The 23,074-nt window shown below is 44.5% G+C and overlaps 1 protein-coding gene across 1 annotated transcript in view; it reads right to left on the bottom strand.

The window, feature by feature from the left end:
* CDH23 (cadherin related 23) overlaps positions 1 to 23,074 on the bottom strand; it is a 400,272-nt gene that overhangs the window by 301,919 nt on the left and 75,279 nt on the right. The window contains exons 4-6 of the mRNA XM_083503046.1: positions 14,705 to 14,847; positions 11,243 to 11,290; positions 7,199 to 7,291 (exon numbers count right to left, since the gene is read on the bottom strand). Of these exons, the coding sequence (XP_083359172.1) occupies positions 7,199 to 7,291; positions 11,243 to 11,290; positions 14,705 to 14,847 (284 nt within the window). The remainder of the gene's footprint in view (positions 1 to 7,198; positions 7,292 to 11,242; positions 11,291 to 14,704; positions 14,848 to 23,074) is intronic.

A 23,074-nucleotide genomic window follows, 5' to 3' on the forward strand; every position in this document is an offset into this window, starting at 1 on the left:
AAGGTTCATGATAGGTTATCAGCTCTAACCTATTAGGGTTAACATACTTCCTTGGTGACCTGGCTGGTTTCTCTTTAGCTTCCACTATTGCTTGGGTGTTGGGTGTTCATATATGGAATCAGGGTGAATTCCTAATGGATATATATGTCCTTTAGGTCCCAAGTTCAAACTCATTTGGGGTCTGAGTCCCAACACCTGGCCCACCAGTTGTTATTTGCACCTGGCTTCTGACTACATGCGATTGTTCTCTCAGATCTGCTTGGACTGTTTTTCTAGTCTACCACAATTCCATCTTGTCTGGCTTGTCTGACTCTGTTCATCTGACTTGTGTTTCTCAGGATGAATGCCTGACATTGCCATACACTATTGCTCCGACTATGCCAAACACACAATCTGTGTTTCCAGTTCCTCCATCATGCAACTGTCCAAGTACCGGTCATAAAATCTCCCTTCCTTCTCTCACAAAGTGCAGTGCCTCTCCCATTCCTAAACAATTTGTATTCCCCAAACAAGCTCACTTGATAAAGCAGTGTTATGCATATTCTAAATCAGTATTTTAGGAGGCAAGTTTATTTTGCATTCCACTTATTCACGCTGATCTTTTTCCCCAATGTTCCAGCTGCCAAACAACAGCACTAAATTTGAATAGCCTTCCCCTACCGCTCTACCCCTTTGCTTGAAGTGCTGCAACAGAGAGGATTATTCATGTCAAAGCAAAACAAAGAAAAAACTGCTTTCAGTGCCTACAAATATTACTAATTAGTAGTCTGTGCAAAGGCATCTTTGCGATACAGCTGTCTGTTCCCACCTCAGCCTGTCTACTGCTTATCCATGTTGTCTGGTATTATAAAGGCAAGCAGGAGAGGGCTGGGGGGCGGAGGAAAAAGGCAGCACTATTGGATAGTGGCTTTTCTCCCGTATTAGAAAAAGCTCCACCAGATATAGGTTTGCTAAACTCTTTCACTCTAAGAAGTTGTTTTCATTCTTTTCATACACACAATCTAATGTGACCAGCAACCTGAAAAGGGGACCCACTTTTCATTTTTTACCATAAATGAATGTGCATTTCTGATTCTCTCTCTCCCGCCCCACCCCGTTCCCTATGAACCCCAGTTTCTCATTTACTGGTATTTATTTTTTGCTTTCCCTTCCTTTCCCCTTCTGTCTGTCTGTTTCTGTTTCTCTCTCTCTCGTCATTAAAGGGACAAGGGAAACTGACTTGCCTTAGACTGGCCATGACCCATGTTTGGGTTGTATAAACTGCCTGTTGGAAGACCATTTTCTTTTGAGTATGGAGTATTGTCCCCTGGGACAATGAGGCACAGTTGGGGGTGGGGCCTTTGGGTGTGTGTTTCCCTCCCTTCGTCCTTTCATGCTGGCAAGATGCTTTGCAGTCCTAGTTCACAGACAAATGTAAACCATCTGTTTGGATTAGTTTGCTTGGCTGAAACCATTCAGGATTGGAAGTTAGAAATCACCATGCAAGAGCCAAAAAAGGCACAAGCCCACAGCTTATTCTTACCATGACGAATTACAGTGGCTCAACATTTCCTTTTCCCAAAAATGCCCCTCAAAGGAAGCTATGTTATGACACATAATCCTTCCACAGAGATAGAAGGGGAAATGGCTTCAGATTTTGTATCTACTGGTTTCTGTATTTTTACTGTTGCTACGATAATTGCTTTTGTTTCTGATGTTTTTGAACTGTTTTATATTTGTTTCATGGTTCTCTTTTGCAGACTATCTTGAAAATCTAGATTAATAAAATTATGCAAAAACAAACAAACAAACAAACAAACAAACAAACAAACTGGTCGGGAGTACCACTGCTGCTTGCTGGAAGAGCAAAAAGCTTAAAAATAAAAGCAGGGAGGAAAGGTGAAGGCGTCTGTTCTGCCTGGCATTTGAAAGGGAAGCCCGTGCACCCAAATATTTGTCCAACTTTTACCATATCACTCTGGACCCTCAAGCACCTCTTTGAGTTCATGGCCATAAAACAGGGCCTCAAAAGCTTGAAGGCACTTTTGGTTCCCATTGTATGTGGAAACGTAGTCTGACATTATGTCTGAATAGCTCCATAGTTTGAACAGCGTAATGTTTTAAGCCTGGTGATGAAATGCGGGTGAAGCATTATGTTGGCATATTGCTCTAGACAACTGCCACCATGAATATGGGGTTTACAATGGGGAGGGGGGATATGGTGGTCCCATTCCAAATATCCCCTCATCTACTCAGTATTAAGCAAGGAGCTTATTATGATCTGAGTGTCAGCAAACCACTGTTCTCTCAGCCTCTGTTATCTACCCCCATCCTAGTTTGTCCAAGAAAGGGATACTAGTGTACAGGAACTTACTGACTTGCATTCATTACTCACATGTGAGATATTTGAAACTACACTGTGATATGCAGGATCCGGGGTTGGCATTGTTGATCATCTTGCTGGGGTCCACACCCAAGCAGAGGGATCACCAGCAACCTCTGAGCATCCCTAACCCTGCTGTTTCTTCCCTTGGTGTCTCTGCCTATTCACCTGCCCAGACCTGAGCAAGTGAGCAGCGGCAAGAGAGGGGAGATGGAGCAACCCTCTCCACTTGCCTTGCCCTCTCCCTCTGCACAGGGCACAAGGAGATAGGTACAAGCAAATGGGCAATGGTGGCAGCAATGAGGAGATGTACCCACTCAGCATGGAGAAGGTGGGAGCCTTTCCCAACGGCCCCCTCCTTAAAGCTTCAAGATGTCAAGTTCTGCCCTATTTTCTACACAATTTTCCCCAAGTTGCATAATTTAAAGGATGCTAGCATTGGAAAGTTAGCAAAGAGGAAAGGTCACACCTAAATAGAAACAAATTACTTGGCAGCAAGTCATTTTAGACCTAGGTAAATGTTTTTTAGGAGGACAGATCTATACTTCAGATAATTTTGGGGTTTTTTTCCACTTTCAAGATCCCAAATTCTGAGCTCATACAAAAATACAGCGTTTTTAAAAACTGAGGTTTGGCAAGAAAACCTGTTTTGAATCAGTGCATAAGGGTTACACGCCTTTCTCTGTGTCCAAACCACATACTTCAAAAGCAAGGCTGCTATAAAACCTAGCTGTTAGGAGAAGATATGTGCTGCTTCTGACTCAAAGGCAGCCTAAAATGAACGATTCAGATAATTTATGTCATTCTAAAACAGATGAACCTAGCTTCCTGGCCAATTTTAGCACACACAGACTAATGAAGGATCCTTACACATCTGGCAAAGGTAGGGCAAAGGATCAAAGTCTAATCTCAGCAGGATACCAAGTAGCGAGCTTATTAATGAACCATTGATAATGCAATAATTTGTACTTCTAAATTACCTCAGCGCTCCCTCTTGCTCCCTCTCGCTCAACAGATACATACGCTTAGCCCAGCAGAAACGGATTCTGCCCAAATCAGACTGCAAGATGGTTTACAACCCAGAAAAACTAAACTAGGGGGATCTAGCGAGAAAGTGGAAAGTATCCCTATCTCTGATTAATGGGCTTAGAATTCGGGGAAAGAAAATAATTAAAATGATTTTTATATACAGTATATATTAAAAAGTTGATTCAAGGCCATACCAGACTTGATCTATAACCAGACCTCTTCTCTTTAGTTCAAAGTGGTAAACTGCAGTCAAGGGGAGCAATTCATCTTGGGGCTACAGCACATGCCAAATTTTCTCATGTGGGACACTTAACAGGTGGGGTGCGTGGAGGCAGTTTAGTTCACGAAAGAAGCAGGGGGAGCATTAAAACCTGCCTCTCGAGGTGTTCCAGCCATAATCTAAGTGCCCCATGATTGTATTTACCATAAAAACCTTGAGAGATCCAGTCACAAAGATCTCCTGATGTCACACCTTGTTTGGCCCTTAATGTCTCTACATTCTAATGTGTTTGTAAAGTTTATGTGAAAGCTCAGTTACATTTAAAAGATCCAAAATGCACCAGCAAGGTGTCTTTTAGAATTCTTCTCAACTGTATCAGTACAGCAGACATAGCTGTCAACTTACAGATTTGAAAATAAGGGACCAGCAGCCAAAATAAGGGATTTTGCTTAGCTTATACAGAAATCCACCACTGATGGAGCCATGCTGCTTTGGCTGTGACTGACTGTGTTTTGCAGGGGGTTGGACTAGATGATCCTAAGGGTCTACAAAGAAGAGTGGCAGACAAAACTGATGAATGATGTCAAGATGGCGAAGCTTACAGGCAGAATTAGAAACCAGGAAGAGCACCTCTTTAATAAAGAATGGAGAAAGTTTATAATTTAGTTGAAAAGCTATTGTATAGAGTTACATACATTGATAGGATTGACAGAAAACTTGTAGTAAAAATTTGAAGTATGGATAGACAAATGATTTATAAAAATAGAGTTATGAAAGGGATGCAGAGGGGGAAATCACTACATTAAGATGCTGCACTGGTTGGAGGGTATGCTAAGCAGCACGTCGGGGCTGCTGTCGTCCTGGCGTGAGGAGTTCCATCGGCCCTTCCCTGCCCGAGGGGGGGGGGGAGGAAGAGAGACTCTCGCCCACACTGTCCACGAGCCCGGCATGAGGCGGTTGCTGTGCCGTGGCAGCCGCCTCAGGCTGCCTCCTCAGCCGCTGCCGCCTCTGGCTTCCCCTTTCAGCGAGGCGGAAGTCTCACAAGAGAGGGGCTGCCTACCCGCCCGCCGCCACCTGTCTCCTCATGACGCACCCCTGAGGGGGAAAAGGGAGAGATGGAGACGTGGCAGCTCATGCGCGCGCTCTCTCTCGCGGTGGAGGACCCCGAGCCGCTGCTTCCCTCCCAAGCTGGGCGAGCATTAAACCCAGGAAAATCAAGGGACATCATCAAGAAGCGACAGCAGCGAGACACGGCACTGGGATAAGGGAGTTTCCCGCCAAATAAGGGACGGTTGACAGCTATGACAGCCGAAAGTTAGTGCTGGATAAGCTTTTGTAAGTCTTGAAGAATTTCTCAAAGATAAGCTGAGATAAAGTACTCTAACCTTTGTAATTCTTCTATTACAAATATTTGATTGCATCATTGACTTTTTGAACTGCCTGGTGAGAATCAGTGTGACAAGCAACAGTTTCAAATTGAATCTATTCATTTGGGCATTTTGCTAAAATTGCTCAATTAAGTTTAGTTGGGTTCAAGAATACTGCTTCTTTTAATCTAGTTTACCCCATGGTCGACAGAAAAAAACACCTCATTTAAATTTAGTGTAGTTTCAGAAATCACAGAGAAGGGTGGCTGGGGAAGGAAAGAGGATGCACAAGTAACTTGCAATTTGCTGTCAATGTTTGATAAGAGTTCTCATCTCTCTGCCACTTCATGCATTACATAATGATTTGATCTTTTCCCACCCCCACCTCCTGTCCAAATGTTTCCATGAAATATCCAAAGCTTCCCGAAGGAACAAACTCAGGCGAGGAAGCTCTGTACACAGAAAACAGTAACAAAAACAAGAGTACTATGGTGATGAGTAAACGTAATCCATCAGAAATGGTGATTAGCTTGTAAACTGATGAATCTCATAGTAACAGGAAATAGCATAGAAAGTTTTCAATTATTTCAAGTTCTCATAAGTATATTTAACTTTCCTTTTTTGTGGATTAAAAATGCATATTGGGGAAGTAATCCATGTCACAATGTCATGTTTCAACACCTACATCTAAACTTTTACATACCACATAAAAAGCTTTTTTCAGTTTGATACTCAAAGAGAAAATAGCCAAGCCATCTGGATGGATCAAAAATGAACACCAAGCCACAAATGAAAAAGATACGTTGAATGAAGGTGGATACTAATTGGTATGACTGTTTATTCAAATGTGATTGGTTGCTGAAGAATTTCAAATCAAAACTTACTGGCCAGGCAAAGACTAACTAAAGGGCACGGCAAGCAGAATGCTCAGAATGCCTCAAGCAAGGAAAGGGTTGCAGAAATCAACATCAGAGGACTGTGCAAAGATGCTTAATTGTGCAGAATATGCATGCACAGAAACGAGAAACTAAGGGCTCATCCATATGGGAGTTTAATATGTATTTGAAGCTAGAGGTATCTCAATATTTACGGTGTTGGCCACTTTATATACTTCCCGTTCAACTTGCAACCTGCACTTTTTCCACTTAGATTTTTCTGATCTAGCGAAAAATCTGAAAAGGGAAGTGAATCCAATATAAAATTGCCTGCTACCTGACTGCAGATGCACTGAAGAACATTGTGTGGTCAGGTTCTGGTGACGTTCCTGTGGTACCATGTTTTTCCTCACTCCCTAACAAACCTGCCTATGGCTATATTTTTTTACTTCTATTTCCTCTGGGAAATGCCTCCCTCCCAACTTTCTTTCTCAAAATGGGATGTTTCTCAGGTATATACATAGCCCCTGAAATAAGGGAGAAGCATATAGAACTGGCTTGGTACATATTCAGGCATTTACAAAAGAACAGATTCAGCCTATTTGGCAGCAGCACTTTTTAGGACTGCAAAGGTAGCCTTGGACAACTGTCTCTCACACAGCAACATGTTCTAGGAGAACTCTGTGGGGAATACGTCTACTAGTTTTCATCTTCACCAACACAAACAGCAACCTGTCAGAAATCTTCTTCCAGCCAAGTGCCACATGACTGACACACACACCATCTTGCTTCCATCCTTTCATAAACAGTGTTGAGACTAAGATCTGCCCCCTCTGAATTTCAAGTATGTTTTCCCTATACACTTTGGTTTGACAATTATCCCCATGTTTTATGGAATCATGTGAACTATAGTTATTGGGTTGTGGTAGGGGAATATCTAGCACAAAAGTTTCAGAATACTCATCAAACTATATTTCTCAGAAGCAAGTTATCATTCCCTCTATCTCTGCAGATACTTATGTAACCAAAATAGCAGCACCCACACACGAAGGGTGGTCTCCAGACCACCAGGTTTGCAGAACTGCTCAATGGCCATAAATACGTACTAACTATTGCAGCGGATAGCATTGAAAGGAACATGGAGTAATGACAGAGAAGCAATACAAGGTTTTTATGTACGAATAGTCCCCACAACACTGAACATACTTTTCTCTACCCACATGAAGAGAAGAAACCACCCTTACTTCAGAGCAACTGGAGAAACAACCCAATTCCAATCAACAATTGCCCCCCCCCCCTTAGGAATGGAAGCTCTTCCAAGCAAAAGAGAAAATAAAGTTCCTACCTCAGGGATACGGACACTATATGGCTGATTGTGAAACCTTGGTGCATTGTCATTCACATCTCCCACTTGGATATTCACAGACCCCTTGATCACCTGCAAGCCAAATGATTATAACAGATTTTAGTTATTCATAATGGTGGCATTTTTCCCTATTGTCATATGATACGCAGAACTGTAAGGCATTTCAGATATTGCTGTTATTAGCAAGTTAGAACCCATAAAGTAAACCCTATAGCCCTTCACTGCAGAGAAGGAGGATTTGGGTTTCAATGGGAAAATGGATGTTCGTTCTAAGCCCATATCTTCTTCAATTCAAGATCCTTTCAGTGGTCAATTTGAGATGGGCCATATTTTATGGCTGAAATAATTTTTGTGGAGAGGGCTATGATTTGAGCTCAGAGGGCAGGAACTCAGGATTGGGGTTGTAAATTTGGGGTGGGGAATTGGACAATCTATGCAACCTTCCACTATTTGTATCCCTCTTTGCTCCTGAGCTTGCTGCACACATGTATCCCTTTTTGAAGGAGGCAGTTTTGTTTCTACCCCATTTAATTTGAATAACTCAAGTAAAACAACAACAGAATAACAAAAGTATCATATACAATTAAATACAGTAAGATAAATGCATGATCAATGAGTCCAATCTAAATTATGAACAGCCAATAATGCTTTTAAAAACAAAAACAAAGATTAGACTAAGCACCGTGAAAACCCAAAATGCTTGCTTTGTAAGGTGTTCCTTATTTCATTAATTGAAAATATCCCTGATGGAAGGGAAATACTTTATCCACTTTTCCTGTAGCTATGCTATCAGAAAACAGCTCTCTCTTTAACAAGTGAACAGTCAAAATTGCGAGTCAGAACAGCACGAATGAAGGAATATAATATAATAATAATAATAATAATAATAATAATAATAATAATAATAATAATAATAAAAAATTTTATTTATATCCCGCCCTCCCCAGCCGAAGCCGGGCTCAGGGCGGCTAACAACACTAAAATAGTGCAACATTATAAAAACATCATAAGAATTAATTAAAATCAAAATTGATGGCAACCATAAACTAAAGTATTGTAAAGATTGCCAAAGGAGGGAGTCAGGCTGCGCCCTGACCAAAGGCCTGGTGGAACAGCTCTGTCTTGCAGGCCCTGCGGAAAGATGTCAAGTCCTGCAGGGCCCTTGTCTCTTGTGACAGAGTGTTCCACTAGGTTGGAGCCGCAGCCGAAAAAGCCCTGGCTCTAGTTGAGGCCAGCCTAACCTCTCTGTGGCCTGGGACCTTCAAGATGTTTTTATTTGAGGACCGTAAGTTCCTCTGTGGGGCATACCAGGAGAGGCGGTCCCGTAGATACGAGGGTCCTAGGCCGTATAGGGCTTTGAAGGTTAAAACCAGCACCTTAAACCTGATCCTGTACTCCACCGGGAGCCAGTGCAGCTGGTATAGCACTGGGTGAATGTGATCCCGCAGCGAAGACCCCGTAAGGAGTCTCGCTGTGGCATTCTGCACCCGCTGGAGTTTCTGGGTCAGTCTCAGGGGCAGCCCCACGTAGAGCGAGTTACAATAATCCAGTCTGGAGGTGACCGTCGCGTGGATCACAGTGGCTAGGTCAGGGCGAAAAAGGTAAGGAGCCAACTGCTTAGCTTGGCGGAGATGAAAAAATGCCGCCTTTGTTATAGCTGCAATCTGCGCCTCCATGGAGAGGTAGGTATCGAAGATTACACCCAAACTCTTAACGGACGGTGCTGACACTAATTGCACACCCGCAAGAGATGGGAGTTGCCCCCTCAATCCCATATCGTCCCGTCCCAGCCAGAGGACCTCTGTCTTCGAAGGATTTAACTTCAACCGGCTCCCACGTAACCATCCAGCCACAGCTTCCAAGCATCTGATCAGTGTGTCTGGGGCCAAGTCAGGATGGCCATCCATCAACAGATAGAGTTGGGTGTCATCAGCATACTGATGGCAGCCCAGCCCAAAACTCCGGGCAAGCTGGGCGAGGGGGCGCATAAATATGTTAAAAAGCATCGGGGAGAGTATCGCACCCTGGGGCACTCCACACACCAAGGAGTGGCGGGATGACAGTTCCCCCCCCCAAGCGCCACCCTCTGTCCCCGACCAGAGAGAAACGAGCGCAGCCATTGAAGGACTGTGCCCTGGATCCCCACGTCGGCAAGGCGGTGTTCCAGGAGTTCGTGATCGACCATGTCGAAGGCTGCTGACAGGTCTAGAAGAATCAGCAGTCCCGACCCGCCTCGATCCAGCTGCCTGCGGAGATCATCTGTTAGGGTGACCAGAGCTGTCTCGGTCCCATGACCAGCGCGGAAGCCGGACTGGAATGGATCCAGAGCCGATGTTTCATCCAGAAACCTACCAAGCTGTTCAGCAACCGCTCTCTCAATCACCTTACCCAGGAATAGAAGATTCGAAACTGGGCGGTAATTGGATAGATCTAAGGGATCTAATGATGTTTTCTTTAAGAGCGGATGCACCACTGCCTCCTTCAGTTCCCCTGGGAATGTCCCGGTGCCAAGGGACAAATTGATGATATCCCCCAGGGGGGCCCGCAGCTTGTCTGGACACGCTCTAATCAGCCAAGATGGGCACGGGTCGAGAGGACAAGTGGTGGGCTTTCCAGCTCGGAGGAGTCTGTCCACATCGGCTGGGGATATCCGGTCAAAGTGGTCCAATACTGGACCCGAGGACAGTCGAGGGGCCTCCAGTTCCTTTATTGTATCCAAATTGGCAGGGAGGTCATGGTGGAGCGACAGGACCTTCTCCGCAAAAAAGCTCGCAAATGCCTCACAGCTGTGTGTCGAATTGTTATTTAAATTTGGCTGTCCTTCGAGGGACGTTAAAGACCGAATTATACTAAATAATTGTGCCGGGCGAGAGCTAGCGGATGCAATGGAGGCCGAGAAGTAGGACTTCTTAGCGGCCTTCACTGCCATCTCGTAGGTTTTCATAAAAACCCTATAAGATATTCTTGAGGCTCCGTCACGGGCACCCCGCCATACTCGCTCTAGCCGTCTGAGGTCCCGCTTCATTTTCCGGAGCTCCTCAGTAAACCAGGGAGCCCGGTTTCTGCGGGGTCGCAGAGGGCGCTTAGGTGCGATCTCATTGAAGGCCTCCTTGGAGCCTTATATGCTGAGGTGGAGTATGGGGCCCGCCCCCAGGCCCAAGGTGGAGAATGGGCTTGCAGGGCGAGTGGTCCTCCCCAAGACTCACCGGCAAAGCGGCAGCAGCAATGTCCCGAGGCCTCATTGGAGCCTTATATGCTGAGGTGGAGTATGGGGGCCGCTCCCAGGCCCAAGGTGGAGAATGGGCTTGCAGGGCGAGTGGTCCTATATAAGTCCTATATAAGTCTCACATCTGACTATTTACATATTACCAGAACGCTGAACATTTACAATTTTCTGTAGCATAATGAGACGCTTCTGTTTCAACCATTTTTCTAGCTGCTTCTCTACAAGCATTGTGGGTGGGTTATTGTTTTGTTTTGTTCTTTTTTTTTATTATGTATTTTGTGTTTTTATTTTGTGTTTTTATGCTGTGAACAGCTCTGAGATCTTCGGATGAAGGGAAGTATACAAATGTAATAAATAAAATAAAATAAAAATAAGCCTTTTCAGAACTGGCCACAAAAATGGTCTCCCTGAGGTCTTCAAATCTGTCAGTTCTTCCTTCACACTTACACATTTGGGGAAAAACATTCCTGTGGAGAGAAAAAAAATGCACTCCTACGTAGCAAAAAATAAACAAACCCAAAAGTTTAGTCAGATACCGGTGTTATTCTGTTCTCTGAAGTTTACACACTTTTATGTAAAAAGATGAGGGAACAGATGGGTATTTTTCCACACCATTTCATACATTGCCGTGTACTTCCCTTGCTACAAGCATACAGTGCTCCTATATCCCTAAGGAGGGCTCCTTCAGGAACAGGGAGGGACTGCGGCAGCTTTAATCTCCTCCCTACAGAGCACACTATCAAAATCAGCTCTATGCTTCTCTCCATTTTATATCATGGAACAAATGTCACACTTACCCCTTGGCTGTCGCTGACAGAAAATTCAACTGTGAATTCTGACTTAGTCTGGAACGAGAAGAAAAAGATGTAATTAGAGATGCCACAATGGTAATCTGTTGATAGAAGGCTTTGGATTTGAGCCGAATATAATTACATGCTTTTGCGACCTGGAAAAAGTTGAAGAAACACCCCGGGAATAACTGTAAAAAAAATCATCACAAAACTGCAATACTCATATATAGTCTTCCAAGGATATGGAGGGGGTTGGAGAGAGTGACCTAATGGCAGGCAAGTCTTGATGGAACTTGACTTGCAGACTTCACTGGTAGCAAAGCATTCTAATCCAAGGGTTGGACAAGATATCAATGAAAACCAGAGAGTGCACAGATGAGAGCGACTCAACTTCCTTAACTGCAGACTCCTCCCACCATCTTTTATATAACAGTTCATATTAGTACTAGTGTTTGCACTGAAAGCTGTGGAAAAAGAAATAGAAGAACATGCATGTTTCATCCAGGAATGTTCCAGCATGCAATAATAAGAATAAGAATTATTCTTATTATACCCTATCCACCTGACTGGGTTTCCCTAGCCACTCTGGAAGAGAAAGAGAAAGGACTATCAACATTTATCTTAACATTCGTTCAAATTACATACAAATTTCCTGAGCTTGAATATTATTAATAGGAAAATACGGTGGCAAAATCAGTGTGCCCCATTTACTCAAAGTTGTATCAAAAGGATGACATGACCCAGAAAATTTGCTAGCATTTCTCCGATTTCACCCAGTGGTTCAGTATACCTCAGTTTAACCAATGGCTGAATTCAGAGGTAATGACAAACGCTCGCTTGTAAGAACAAAATATGTGGCCCTTAGGCTCATATTCCACCTCCTCTTGCCCCTCCTTTGCTAGAAGGAGAGCAAAGCTTCCACTTTGTGAACTCGTGGCTCATGCCCCACGTGCAGGCTTCCTTGGGATCCGTTTGGTCATTGTGAGAAAATGTTGGACTTGATGGAGCTTTGGTCTGATTCAGCAGGACTCTTCTTATGTTCATGTTTCATATGTGACAAACCATGGTTTACCACATTCTAACAAAACAGCAAACCAGAGTTTCCCACAAATAAGAAAAAGCTTCTAATTCCCTCTGCTCACACAAAGATGAGGGAGATGTATATGAGCCTGCAAGCTCATTCTTGTAACAACAGTCAGTGGCTTGACTCAACTTAGTCCTATACAGTATGTAGAACTACTGCCTATGATCTACTGCCTATTTTGTTTAAGAGGTGCCATCTGTCTTTTGTGCCCTTTTCTGATTCTCTCAATGACTGGTGTTTCCTCAAAATTTGACTGACAAATACATGAATGTGGGAGAAGGAATTGAAAGGAATTAATTTAATGAGAGTCTGGAATTGCTGTATGTGAACTACTAGATTTCTAACTCAGGCTTTGTGTCAGTCGGTAACTTGAATCTACACTGCCAAGACCTGCACCTCCCCTTTTTTGCCACAATAACTGTTTGTTTTTTGGGGGGAGGGGTGTTAGGACAGTTTACCAAAACACGTGCTCTCCTCCCATGAACACTCGGCTAATGCAATCTGAGAAGGGCCTACATGGAATTTAGCTTCTGCCTCAAGGCAATGCCTGCAGCCAGCCTGTGAAAGCCAAATGCCAAGGATAAAGAAGACGTCATCCATTTGTCTCAGGGAAGAGACACTGTCATTCCTTCCATTATTTCTCTCACACACAAACCCTTCTTTCCCCACCCCTCTGCACAGTGTAACAAAGAAGGGGTGAAAGTGGTGAAAGATACCTAAAGGGAGAATGTTGTGGAACATGAAAATGACAGGCAAGGATAGAGATTAGTCAAGCGGACAGAGTAGACTTCAGGCAAAACTCTATCCTACAGCATACACCTTGCTTTTCTAGCTAGCACATCCCCCCCCCCAATTTATGTTGTATTGGGGATCCCATTCATTTGTGCAATCTATTCTGCCCCTCTCAAATTATTCAACTATTTTCTATACACTGCATAATTCTCTCCCAGAAAAAGGTATGTGAAGTGTGTTAGACACTTGGAATGCACTATTCCAATGTGGGAAGTATTTTTTTTCCTCCTCCTAGCTATTTCAGCTATTTCTTAATATGCATGATTTGTTAATTCCACCTACCTGAACCCTTCATTGAAAAAAGGACTGCCATTTTCCCCTGAAGGTGCTTTTGACTACATGGTGGGTAATTTTAAAATATTAAGAATGAGCAGCAATGGCATTCCTTCCTAGAAGTGGCTTGACTTCCTCTTTCAAATACTGCACAGAAATTATGTAGCTTCTGCTCTGTTGGCAACCATGAGGCATGGCGATTAAGTAAGGAGAGAAACAGCAAAGAGGCAATTGAGTAATAATCCTCTAAGGACTGAGCAAATATTTAAAGCCAGGTTGCTCAAATATGCAGGTACCCCAGCTCAAATGACAGCATGCAGAACGGAGGCACCCTGAACATACACCCACCTCAATTATGTTCTCCCTGGCCAATTCTCCCCTCCTTGACTCAGTATAAGACCGCCATATCTGTGCCTCTGATTCTCATGGCTTTGCTGTGCTGGTTGTCTTTGCAACCTGAGGCCATGACCTCCAGCAATGGTTGTACGGAGCAGAAAAACAGCCAACAGAAGCAACATATAAGGCCTGGGATGTCGACACGTCCTAGTATTGCTACTTCAATACCATCAGGTCTTTTTTCCCCAGCCAGAACACACAGGAGCGCAGTTCCAGCATCTCTCAGGTGGATGCCATTGCAGCCCGGCGCTCCTGCCCACCTGCCAGGATCCAACAGGGAATAGCTTCCTGCCTTGAAAATGGATCCACCCGCTTGGCCAATTGCAAGTGGGCAAGGAGGCAGTTTGTGCATATCCGATTTCTGAATTTCCCTCCTTTCTCTTAGGTTCTTTCCCTAACTCATTCCTGCATCCTTCTCAGGAAGATTGGTTATAAATTTGAGGGGGAACCCACCCAAACCCTAGGAATTAACAAATGGTAGGATTATAATACCATATAACATATAAAGCATCTACATGGGCTCCCAGTATGTTTCTGAGCACAATTCAAATTGTTGGTGCTGACTTTTAAAGCCCTAAATGGCCTCAGTCCAGTATACCTGAAGGAGCAGGTCCACCCCCATCATTCAGTCCAGACACTGAGATCCACCTCTGAGGATCTTCTGGTGGTTCCCTCACTGTGACATGTGAGGTTACAGGGAACCAGGCAGATGGCCTCCTCGGCAGTGGCGACCGCCCTGTGGAATGCCCTCCCATCAGATATCAAGGAAATAAAAAACTATCTGATGTTTAGAAGACCTCTGAAGACATGTTTGTTTGTGTGTGTATGTGTGTATCACATATATTCTCCCTTTACATCACTGAATACAAACATGCTGCAGTCTTGATACACAGTAATATTTAGTGCTAAACAGCACTTGTTACCTCTCTATCTAATGGTTGCCTAAGCCACACAACTCCAGTCATGCTTTCCACAGCAAAGAATCGACTTGCTTCCTCTCCAACAACTCCAAACACAAGAGGGTCATTGTCTAGATCACGGGCAAGCAGCTGTGTCACCGATGAACCTACAAGGACACAAGAGAAACAAAAGCTGGTGAGAAAAGTGTGGTGAGAGAATCTGGAGTCAGAGAGCCTGCTCAAGGTGGGCTGTGCCTGCCTTAGATTCTGTTCATGGGAATTTTGAGCAGGGTACTAGCATCATTGAGCATCCCTCGATTCAATTTTTCACCCTATCCCTAGTAATTAGCCATTTTCCTGTGTGCTGTTTTTGCACAGTCCTCCCCCCCACTGCTTTTCTATCAGTGATCAACTTTATAACCACCCCCACCTGGAGTTTGCATTTTCCTTGAAAAAAATTGTGACCACAAGACTTTTGGTAGTCTTCAGCCATGGTCTCTGAGCTGGGGGAATACTTCATTTTACAAGGGTGCCATGGGACACCGTTTCTCATCTCAGCTTATTTCCACCCAACGACAGCCTTAAGGCACCAATCAAGAGATTCCGGTACTGTTAAGCTCCCCTTCTGAAGCCCTGTGCTACAAAACCACCTGAAGAGGAGGTGAGTCTTGTAAGCAAAGCAATCTCTAGTGGGACAGCTTCACAAGCATCATTTCACAAATTCTGTCCTTATGTGTACACGTGAATGCAATCAACATGTGCTTGCAAATGTAGTATTTAGGCGCACTCATGAAAGCACAAGGATTTGCTATAAGTCTCTTTCAAACAGAAAATCCAGGTTTACTGCCAATGTAATATATGAAGCAGCCTTTAATCCTGAACTATAAAACTGATTCCCCCCCCCTCTTCTACTGTACCTTGCTGTCACTCTTTTACCTCCAGTATCTATGAAAATAAACTCTTGTCATCATAAATTTGCTAGACTTGAAAACGCCGCTGGGCATCTTTTTTCTTGCCCTTGGCTAATCATCTAGTTCGCCCCACCCCAGTAAAGCAATTGCTGGATTTTGAAAACTCGCTATCCAGCTTCTAACATTGTTGTTTCCTACTCTATGAAAGATTTTTCAAGCAATTTGGGCTTTCTCCGTGGCAAACTCCTAAAATTTTTAAAAAACTGTTTCCTTTTGTGAAGTTAACCTTGCTCTGCTGAGTCGGCACTATGTGAAGAAACTGCACTTTTTTGACAGAAAGGAATTGCTACACATGGGAAAGCTAAATTAGCTCAGAACTGAGGCAGACCCTCCAGCTGAGTCAATCTCAGGAAAGTTGAAAGGCATACATGCATCTTCTTGAGTAAAAAATATATATGGGCATGCAAGACTTTCGGCAACAGAACACAGAGATAACATCGGCCTCAGACCAAACCCCTCCTCCAATTCAGTAGCATTTGCACACTCCACTCACTGGGACCTGTATTTTCATAAAAAATGAAGTTTGGGGTGGAAATTATGTTCAGGCATCTTTTGGGAGGGGCTGTATCACAACCAAGAATGCATATATGCATATGGTTTTCAGGACCACGCTTAAAAACAAATATTGGAAAGCAGCATGAGGTTGCAAGAGTAGGATGCTACAAAAATGGGGGAAAGGTCTGGGATTCCACACTCATGGCATATTAGCTACACATTAAAATGACAGTTTTAGTGCTACATGAGTGAGTCTGAAATTTGGGGACTCCCCTCTCTCTTCTCCTTCCCTTAGTGTCACCATGAGGCAATGGGAAGCATTTGCTTCTGTTTTCAACTAACCTCAAATGAACACTATGCCGAAGCAGGGACAAAAGTGTGAATTGTTTTAACTACGGTTTTCCAAAGAAGCCAACTTCAAACTGCAGTTTTCGATCCTGGTTTGTTCAGACAAACCATAGTGAAAACTAACTGCAGTTCATCCCAGTTCTAGCGTAATATAAAAAGGCAGGAAACTGATGTTTCCAGTCCCCTCCTTGTGACCACAGAGGTGAAGGTAGGCATGGTGGGGAAGGGCAAGTTTGTGCACACTGTTTAAACTATGGCTTGGCACTGCTTCCAAACACAGTCAATGTGGACTGTCATCCAAATTTATTCCATTCCATCTTAACAACAGAAGCTTTTAAATGTGTGTTCTTAAGTCTGCTGCACACTTCATGCCTAGACTGCACATATTAGGTTTTTCTCACCCATGCTTGGATTTTTGGTGGGCCTAGAGCACTCACACTGGGCAAGGTGGGTGGCTGCAGTTCCACTCTTTTACCAAGTATAGCTGTACCAAGTATCAGAAGCAGCCCACTGTTTTCAGCATTAAATCACCAGACTCAATTATACTGTGCTTAATTATAACTTGAATCCAGGAGGAAGAATTATGCAGTGCAGCTCAAGTCACAGAAAGGTATTGTATTATTGACACTTTGTTCAGACATTGGATTCCTCCCTCCCCGGGAATTAGAGAACTACCAAGCAGCGAAATGCTGTGGCTATTTGAATTTTCTGGCTTTGATACTGTAGGACCAGGGAAGAGCTGTGTTGTATCAATGCAAGATCTCAGGGGCTCACTTCTCCTTCCAATGAGGGGATGGAGAAATGATTGTGCAAAACCAAGATAGTCTGCCCCCAATCTTTGCCGAAGGGCGATCCCTGACAAAACCATCAACTTGCAGGATCACACTGGAGGACCATAGGTTAGCTACCCTTTCCCTAACAGCAGCAATAAGGCGCTATAGGAAACATGGGTGTTGCTATCTAATACATATCTCAAGTTCTGGAAGAGTCCTCTATTGTGGAATCTGTGCACAATGGAGATGGGGTTAAGTGTAGACAGTCTTTTGGAACAATTATAGTAAAAACAGAGCATCCTAAGGATCAGAAACAGAACACCTGTGGATAATAAAAGGATGCCAAGTCTACGCCACCATCAGCTGTCACCAAACCTGTAATTCTATCACTTTTTATCCATTCATCAACAATTACCCACTGCCACAAATCATCATTTTTTTTAGCATTAAAAAGAAACCAGCACAGCACTCAAACATAATTGCAAGTGACTTCTCCTGAAATAATTCATTTGAAAGTGTACTTTTTGTAACTTTAAGATGAGAATGTTGTCTATTTCTTATTTGCGTCAGAAACCACAGGCTTTCGTTTTTTGTTCCTTCTCTTCCCCCAAAGGCAGAAACATATTCTTCACGGCAATAAAAAGGTGTTTGCATCTGATTTCCAATATCCCAGTTGCCGAGATCTTAAAATTCAGGACCAGACACAAGATACAATTATGCCATGAGCTTTTGATGAGTCAACTCATTAAAATTTGTCCAATTTCAGTATCTTCTAAACAGTTATAGGAATAAGGCCAACAAAACATTCAGATAAGTGTGGATGGATATAATCAGATTTGGAATGAAGCGTCACCAAAAGGCTGTATTTGCCTACAATTTGTCTAATAAATATGCTCCTGTGTGATTTAATTACTGAGAATTAATGTTCCATTTCCCCCAGGTGTTCTCAGTTTCACTAAAAAGAGTGCATTTATGAGATCACACAACTATGGAAGAACTACGAGGGAACTTTGCCACAATGAGACCACTGTGATAGGACATTGGTTTTGTGAATCAAGGTAGCTGCTTCCATCCACTAGTGCAGTGTTTCCCAACCTTTTTTGGGCAAAGGCACACTTGTTTCATGAAAAAAATCTCGAGGCACACCACCATTACAGCCCCGTGACGTCAGCGCGCAGCGTCACGCCGGGAGGGACATGAATTGCCAGCAAATTACATAATCACCTCCTTGAGGGCTGGCTCATCTTCTCCGAAGGCAGAACCCCATTAATTAACAGCACAGACTCACACCATAGCCAAGACAGGGGGGAAAACCTCGGTCATGCACAGTCATGCACATGTGGGGGCTAAATGAGGACGAAGACCGGGCAGAGAGCAGGGTTCAAATCACCCCACCTGGCCAGGACAATCCCTGGGTGCTCCCTTGGGCCACTCGCCTGACCCACCTCGCAGGGCTGTTGTTGCGAGGATAACACGGGGAGAACCACGCGCGCCCCCAGGAGCTCCTTGGAGGAGAAAGCGGGCGATGAATGCAATGCACGAAATATATGAGAGGCGACCAGGTTTTGCAGGTGAGGGGCCCCCGCCAGTCTCCGCTTCCAACACCCGGCGCAACGACGCCGAAGTTTCCCCCCGGGCTCGGCTCAGGGAGCAGCACTGCTCCCCCCCGGCTCCCCTTCGCCCTCCCCGCTCTCTCTGCCGCCCACTGGGGACCCCCCTCACCTGCCAAGTCCGGAGTGCCGGTGGAAGTTGCATGCATGCATGCAGGGCGCCGCGTTGCCATTGCATTGCACTGCACTCCATGCAACGCCTGCATGCATGCATTGCCTTGCACGCCCGCCAAGGGGTCTCCCTGCGGTCCGATGCGTCCCCTCCGGCGCGGATGCAGCATTGCAAAAATAAACCCCCCCGACGCAGCCCTACCTGGGGGGCAGCCTCCGCCTCCGCCGCTCCGCCTCCGCGGGGATCCCCGGGCTCCATCCTGCCGCCCGATCTCTGCGGGGGCGCAGGCAGGCTGCGCGGGGTCTGCGCGGAAGAGCCCCTGCCCGCCCGGCCGCCGCCGCCGCGCTCATTCCATGGCCGGGAGAAGAGCGCTTCAAACAAAACGCCCGGCCCGCCAGGCCACGCTGGGAAACGTAGTTCGCGCACCCCGCGCGGGCGCGGAGCCCAAGGGCGAGGGGACTACGGATCCCGGCAGCCCCCGCGCCAGGGACGGAGGGGGAGAGGCCGGGTGCAGGGATGGAGGGACGGGTGGGCGAGCGAGTGAGTGAGTGGCAGCCGCCAAGCCTTAGCCGAGAGCCAGGAAGGGCCTCCCCGGAGGAGGAGGAGGAGGAGGGAGGCGCAGAGCGGGAGGGAGGGAGGGAACCCCAAGGGTCATCTAGTGACGGCGCCCCAATCGAAAATTTGACTTTTTTTAAAAAAAAATATTTCGAATTTTTTAATTTTTCCCGCGGCACACCAGGCAACATCTCGCGGCACACTAGTGTGCCGCGGAACAGTGGTTGGGAAACACTGCACTAGTGTCCTGGGGCTATGAAGGCAGAGGTGTATCAAACACAGTTCACATCCTGATCGCATGGAAACTTTGAGCAGTATGACAAAAAACCTAGTGCAGTACCTAACTATATAGGCTGTAAGCCTCGGGCAAGACTTTTGCTGTCTCTCTTCCATCATCACTTTGTGTGATTCTTCTGCTCAGAAACAGAAGAGAGCAAAAATAAAAAAGGGCCAGATACCAAGCAAGACAACAAAGCATCTGTGGAAAGGAGCAGCAGCACCACAATAGGCCCATAGCTAGGAGCTCAGGATAGGTGGATAAACAATAGAGGCCCCTGAAGACAGGATTTATGGGGTGCGGGGAGGGTTACTTAAAGAAACCACCCAGGGAGAGTTCTTTGTTTACAATGCTGGGAAAGGACAAGAATGAAGCCAGCACTGGATAGTGTAGAGCAGGATTGAGCAGAACATAAACCATGACCAAATTGTAGACCTCTGTAGTGGATAAGTTTTCAATTATGGTGCTGGAGGAGACTCTTGCGAGTCCCAGGGACTGCAAGAAGATCAAACCTATCCATTCTGAAGGAAATCAGCCCTGAGTGCTCACTGGAAGGACAGATCCTGAAGCTGAGGCTCCAAAACTTTGGCCACCTCATGAGAAGAGAAGACTCCCTGGAAAAGACCCTGATGTTGGGAAAGATGGAGGGCACAAGGACAAGGCTACCAGCATGAGTTTGACCAAACTGCGGGAGGCAGTGGAAGACAGAAGTGCCTGGTGTGCTCTGGTCCGTGGGGTCACGAAGAGTCGGACACAACTAAGCGACTAAACAACATCATAGTGGATAAGCAAGGATTCTGACTCCCAATTGTAAAACAGTAGCAGCAACAAAAAAGCTTTGTTTTTCATTCTAAATTAGGCTGCCCAGATGAAGAAAGCATGGAATGGCAGAACAAGTTAAAGGGAGAAATGTCTGCTGTTTACACCTTCACTTGTACCACAGTATTCCAAAAGTGAGTTGCAATATAGATTTCCAGGAAAGCATTATTGCCAAGCATTATTGCATTATGCTTTTGACAGTTCTATTTTCAAATTTATTTTCAATATGTTGCGTGTACTACGAGCTGTAGCCACGAGCATACATGCCTAGGGGAGCTGCAGCCAATCCTAAACTAGATATACTTGTATTGTATAATACGTGTTACCAAAATATATTGCACTGATGTATTTTTGCCATGAAAACACGGCAAAAGTACACATTAAAAGCATATTTTGTGAGACAGCTACCCAAAACAAACCCCTGTAATGGAAATGTGGCTATTGCGATTGCGTAGGACTGAAGAATCACAAAGTTTTGCATATGCTTTTCAAACAAATGAGCTTTCAATAAAGAGATTTACAAAAAAAGAGAAGCAGCAAAAGGCAAACAAAAGACAGCAGGTACTTTGATTTCATTGCTGTCAAAGAGAAAACCTCTTTCTCTCTCTCTCTCTCTCTCTCCCCTGCAGGCACTCAAAAAGGTGGAGGCGGAATCATGAAGTGCAAAGATGAAATGGCTAAAAATGCATAGCGTGGTTTGCTTATCAAAGCTAGGGAAACCCTGTGGAATTCCAGCCCAAGGTCAAACCATGTGACACACATAAAGCCCCTCCATTGCCAGAGGCCATTTCTCAGCCCAGGGAAAGGCATAAGTGGAGCTGGGTGTGAAAAATGGAAGCTACCCCCACCACCATACCTATATCCGTGGGATAGAAAGATCAGGGAAGGTTACAACTCATTGGAGACAAATGCTCCAAACATTGCTTGCATCTAACGTGTTGAATTTGATGATTTTCCTATGTGCAGAAATCTTATATACAAAGAGTTGTTGTGATGTTTTTTTTGTTCTCGGTATTCTTGACTTCAGAAAGGCGCTGAACTACACTTTCAAGACTGGGGGGGGGAGCCATTAACACCCCCCCCCCAATTTAGCTGAGTAAATAAAATAGAGTAAAACAATCTACATCTGAAAAGCTTTCTCAAACAGGAAGGTTTTCACAAATTTATGGAAGGCCATTAAAGAAGGGACAAGACATAGGCACTTTTGGAACACAACTGACTTTCTCAGTGGATTGAGGAAAGATCGTGAAATATGGAGAAGGAAGCCTTGCAACAATGTTGGGGGAAATGTTTTCTGCATGGTTCACAGCCAGGTACAAAGCAATGCCATAAAGATGAGCAAGAGCAAAATGGCAATGACGGCAGAAGATCAGGGCAGCAAATGGAGATCGCCCCAACTTTCAACACTTTAAAAAGATGGTGATGTAACTCTAGTAACTGTACATTACTAGAGGGCATCCTGACCTAAAAAGGAGAAAACTTCACTGGGATGCAGCAATGAAGTTCCCTTAGGAATGTTGGAAGCTGCCTGGCTTTGACATTCAACCAGCTTTAGCATTCAAGTTGCCACATTAAATAATAATACATACATTTTTTAAAAAAGAATCTTATCGGATAATTTCTATTTAAAGAAGGAAAAGAATGGGAATTGAGGGCAGTGACTTAGGGCATATCCACACTACAGGTTAAAATTGTTTTAATAGCTATTCCCTCTTCCCAAGGAATCCTGCAAACAAAATTCTCGGCGCTTGACTACATTAAAGTTCCCATGATTCTTTAAGGCAAACCATGGCAGTCAAAACTGAGTGTAAAAGCAAGACCTATTTGCAATGCAGATTAAGGCCTCAGAATAATTACTTAATACTGTTCCTAAGTGTGCCAAAGCCTTCACATGACTCTGTGATTTCCTTGTGGTTGCATCTCTATTTTCTCATCTGAAACATAATGCTATTAATATTGTCCTCCCTCCATGAGGTATTGTGAAGTTCAATTCATTAATATTTGTCGAGCACATGAGATTGCTGAATGTAAGTTGCTGATTTAGTGATTATTTGGTGATTCATTAAAAGGAGATGAATAACCTCTTGCACGAGCCACACAAAGACTGAATGCTGTATTAAAGCCTTTTGCTTTGCTAAATTAGGGACAGGAAGTGTAGGCTATTTCCTTAACTAGGGTTGCATGAATAAATAGAAAAACAACTAAACATTAATAATGAAATTAAGGGGTCCTTATTCTTCCCTTCATCAAAACCTTGTTACAAAACAAATTCAGAATCATTACCATGCCAGAGCTGTATTCTGGAGCTGGCTGCCTCCAGTAATGTGTGAAAAGGGGTGTGTGGCTGAAACAAGGCACAGTCTGATATCAACAGTGCCAGGCTGAGGAAACAAGCAGCCTCAGGTGTGTCTTCCTTGTCAGGGTCTCTGAGGTC

This window comes from Podarcis liolepis, assembly GCF_965112155.1.
Source record: "Podarcis liolepis genome assembly, chromosome: 5".
NCBI lineage: Eukaryota > Metazoa > Chordata > Lepidosauria > Squamata > Lacertidae > Podarcis > Podarcis liolepis.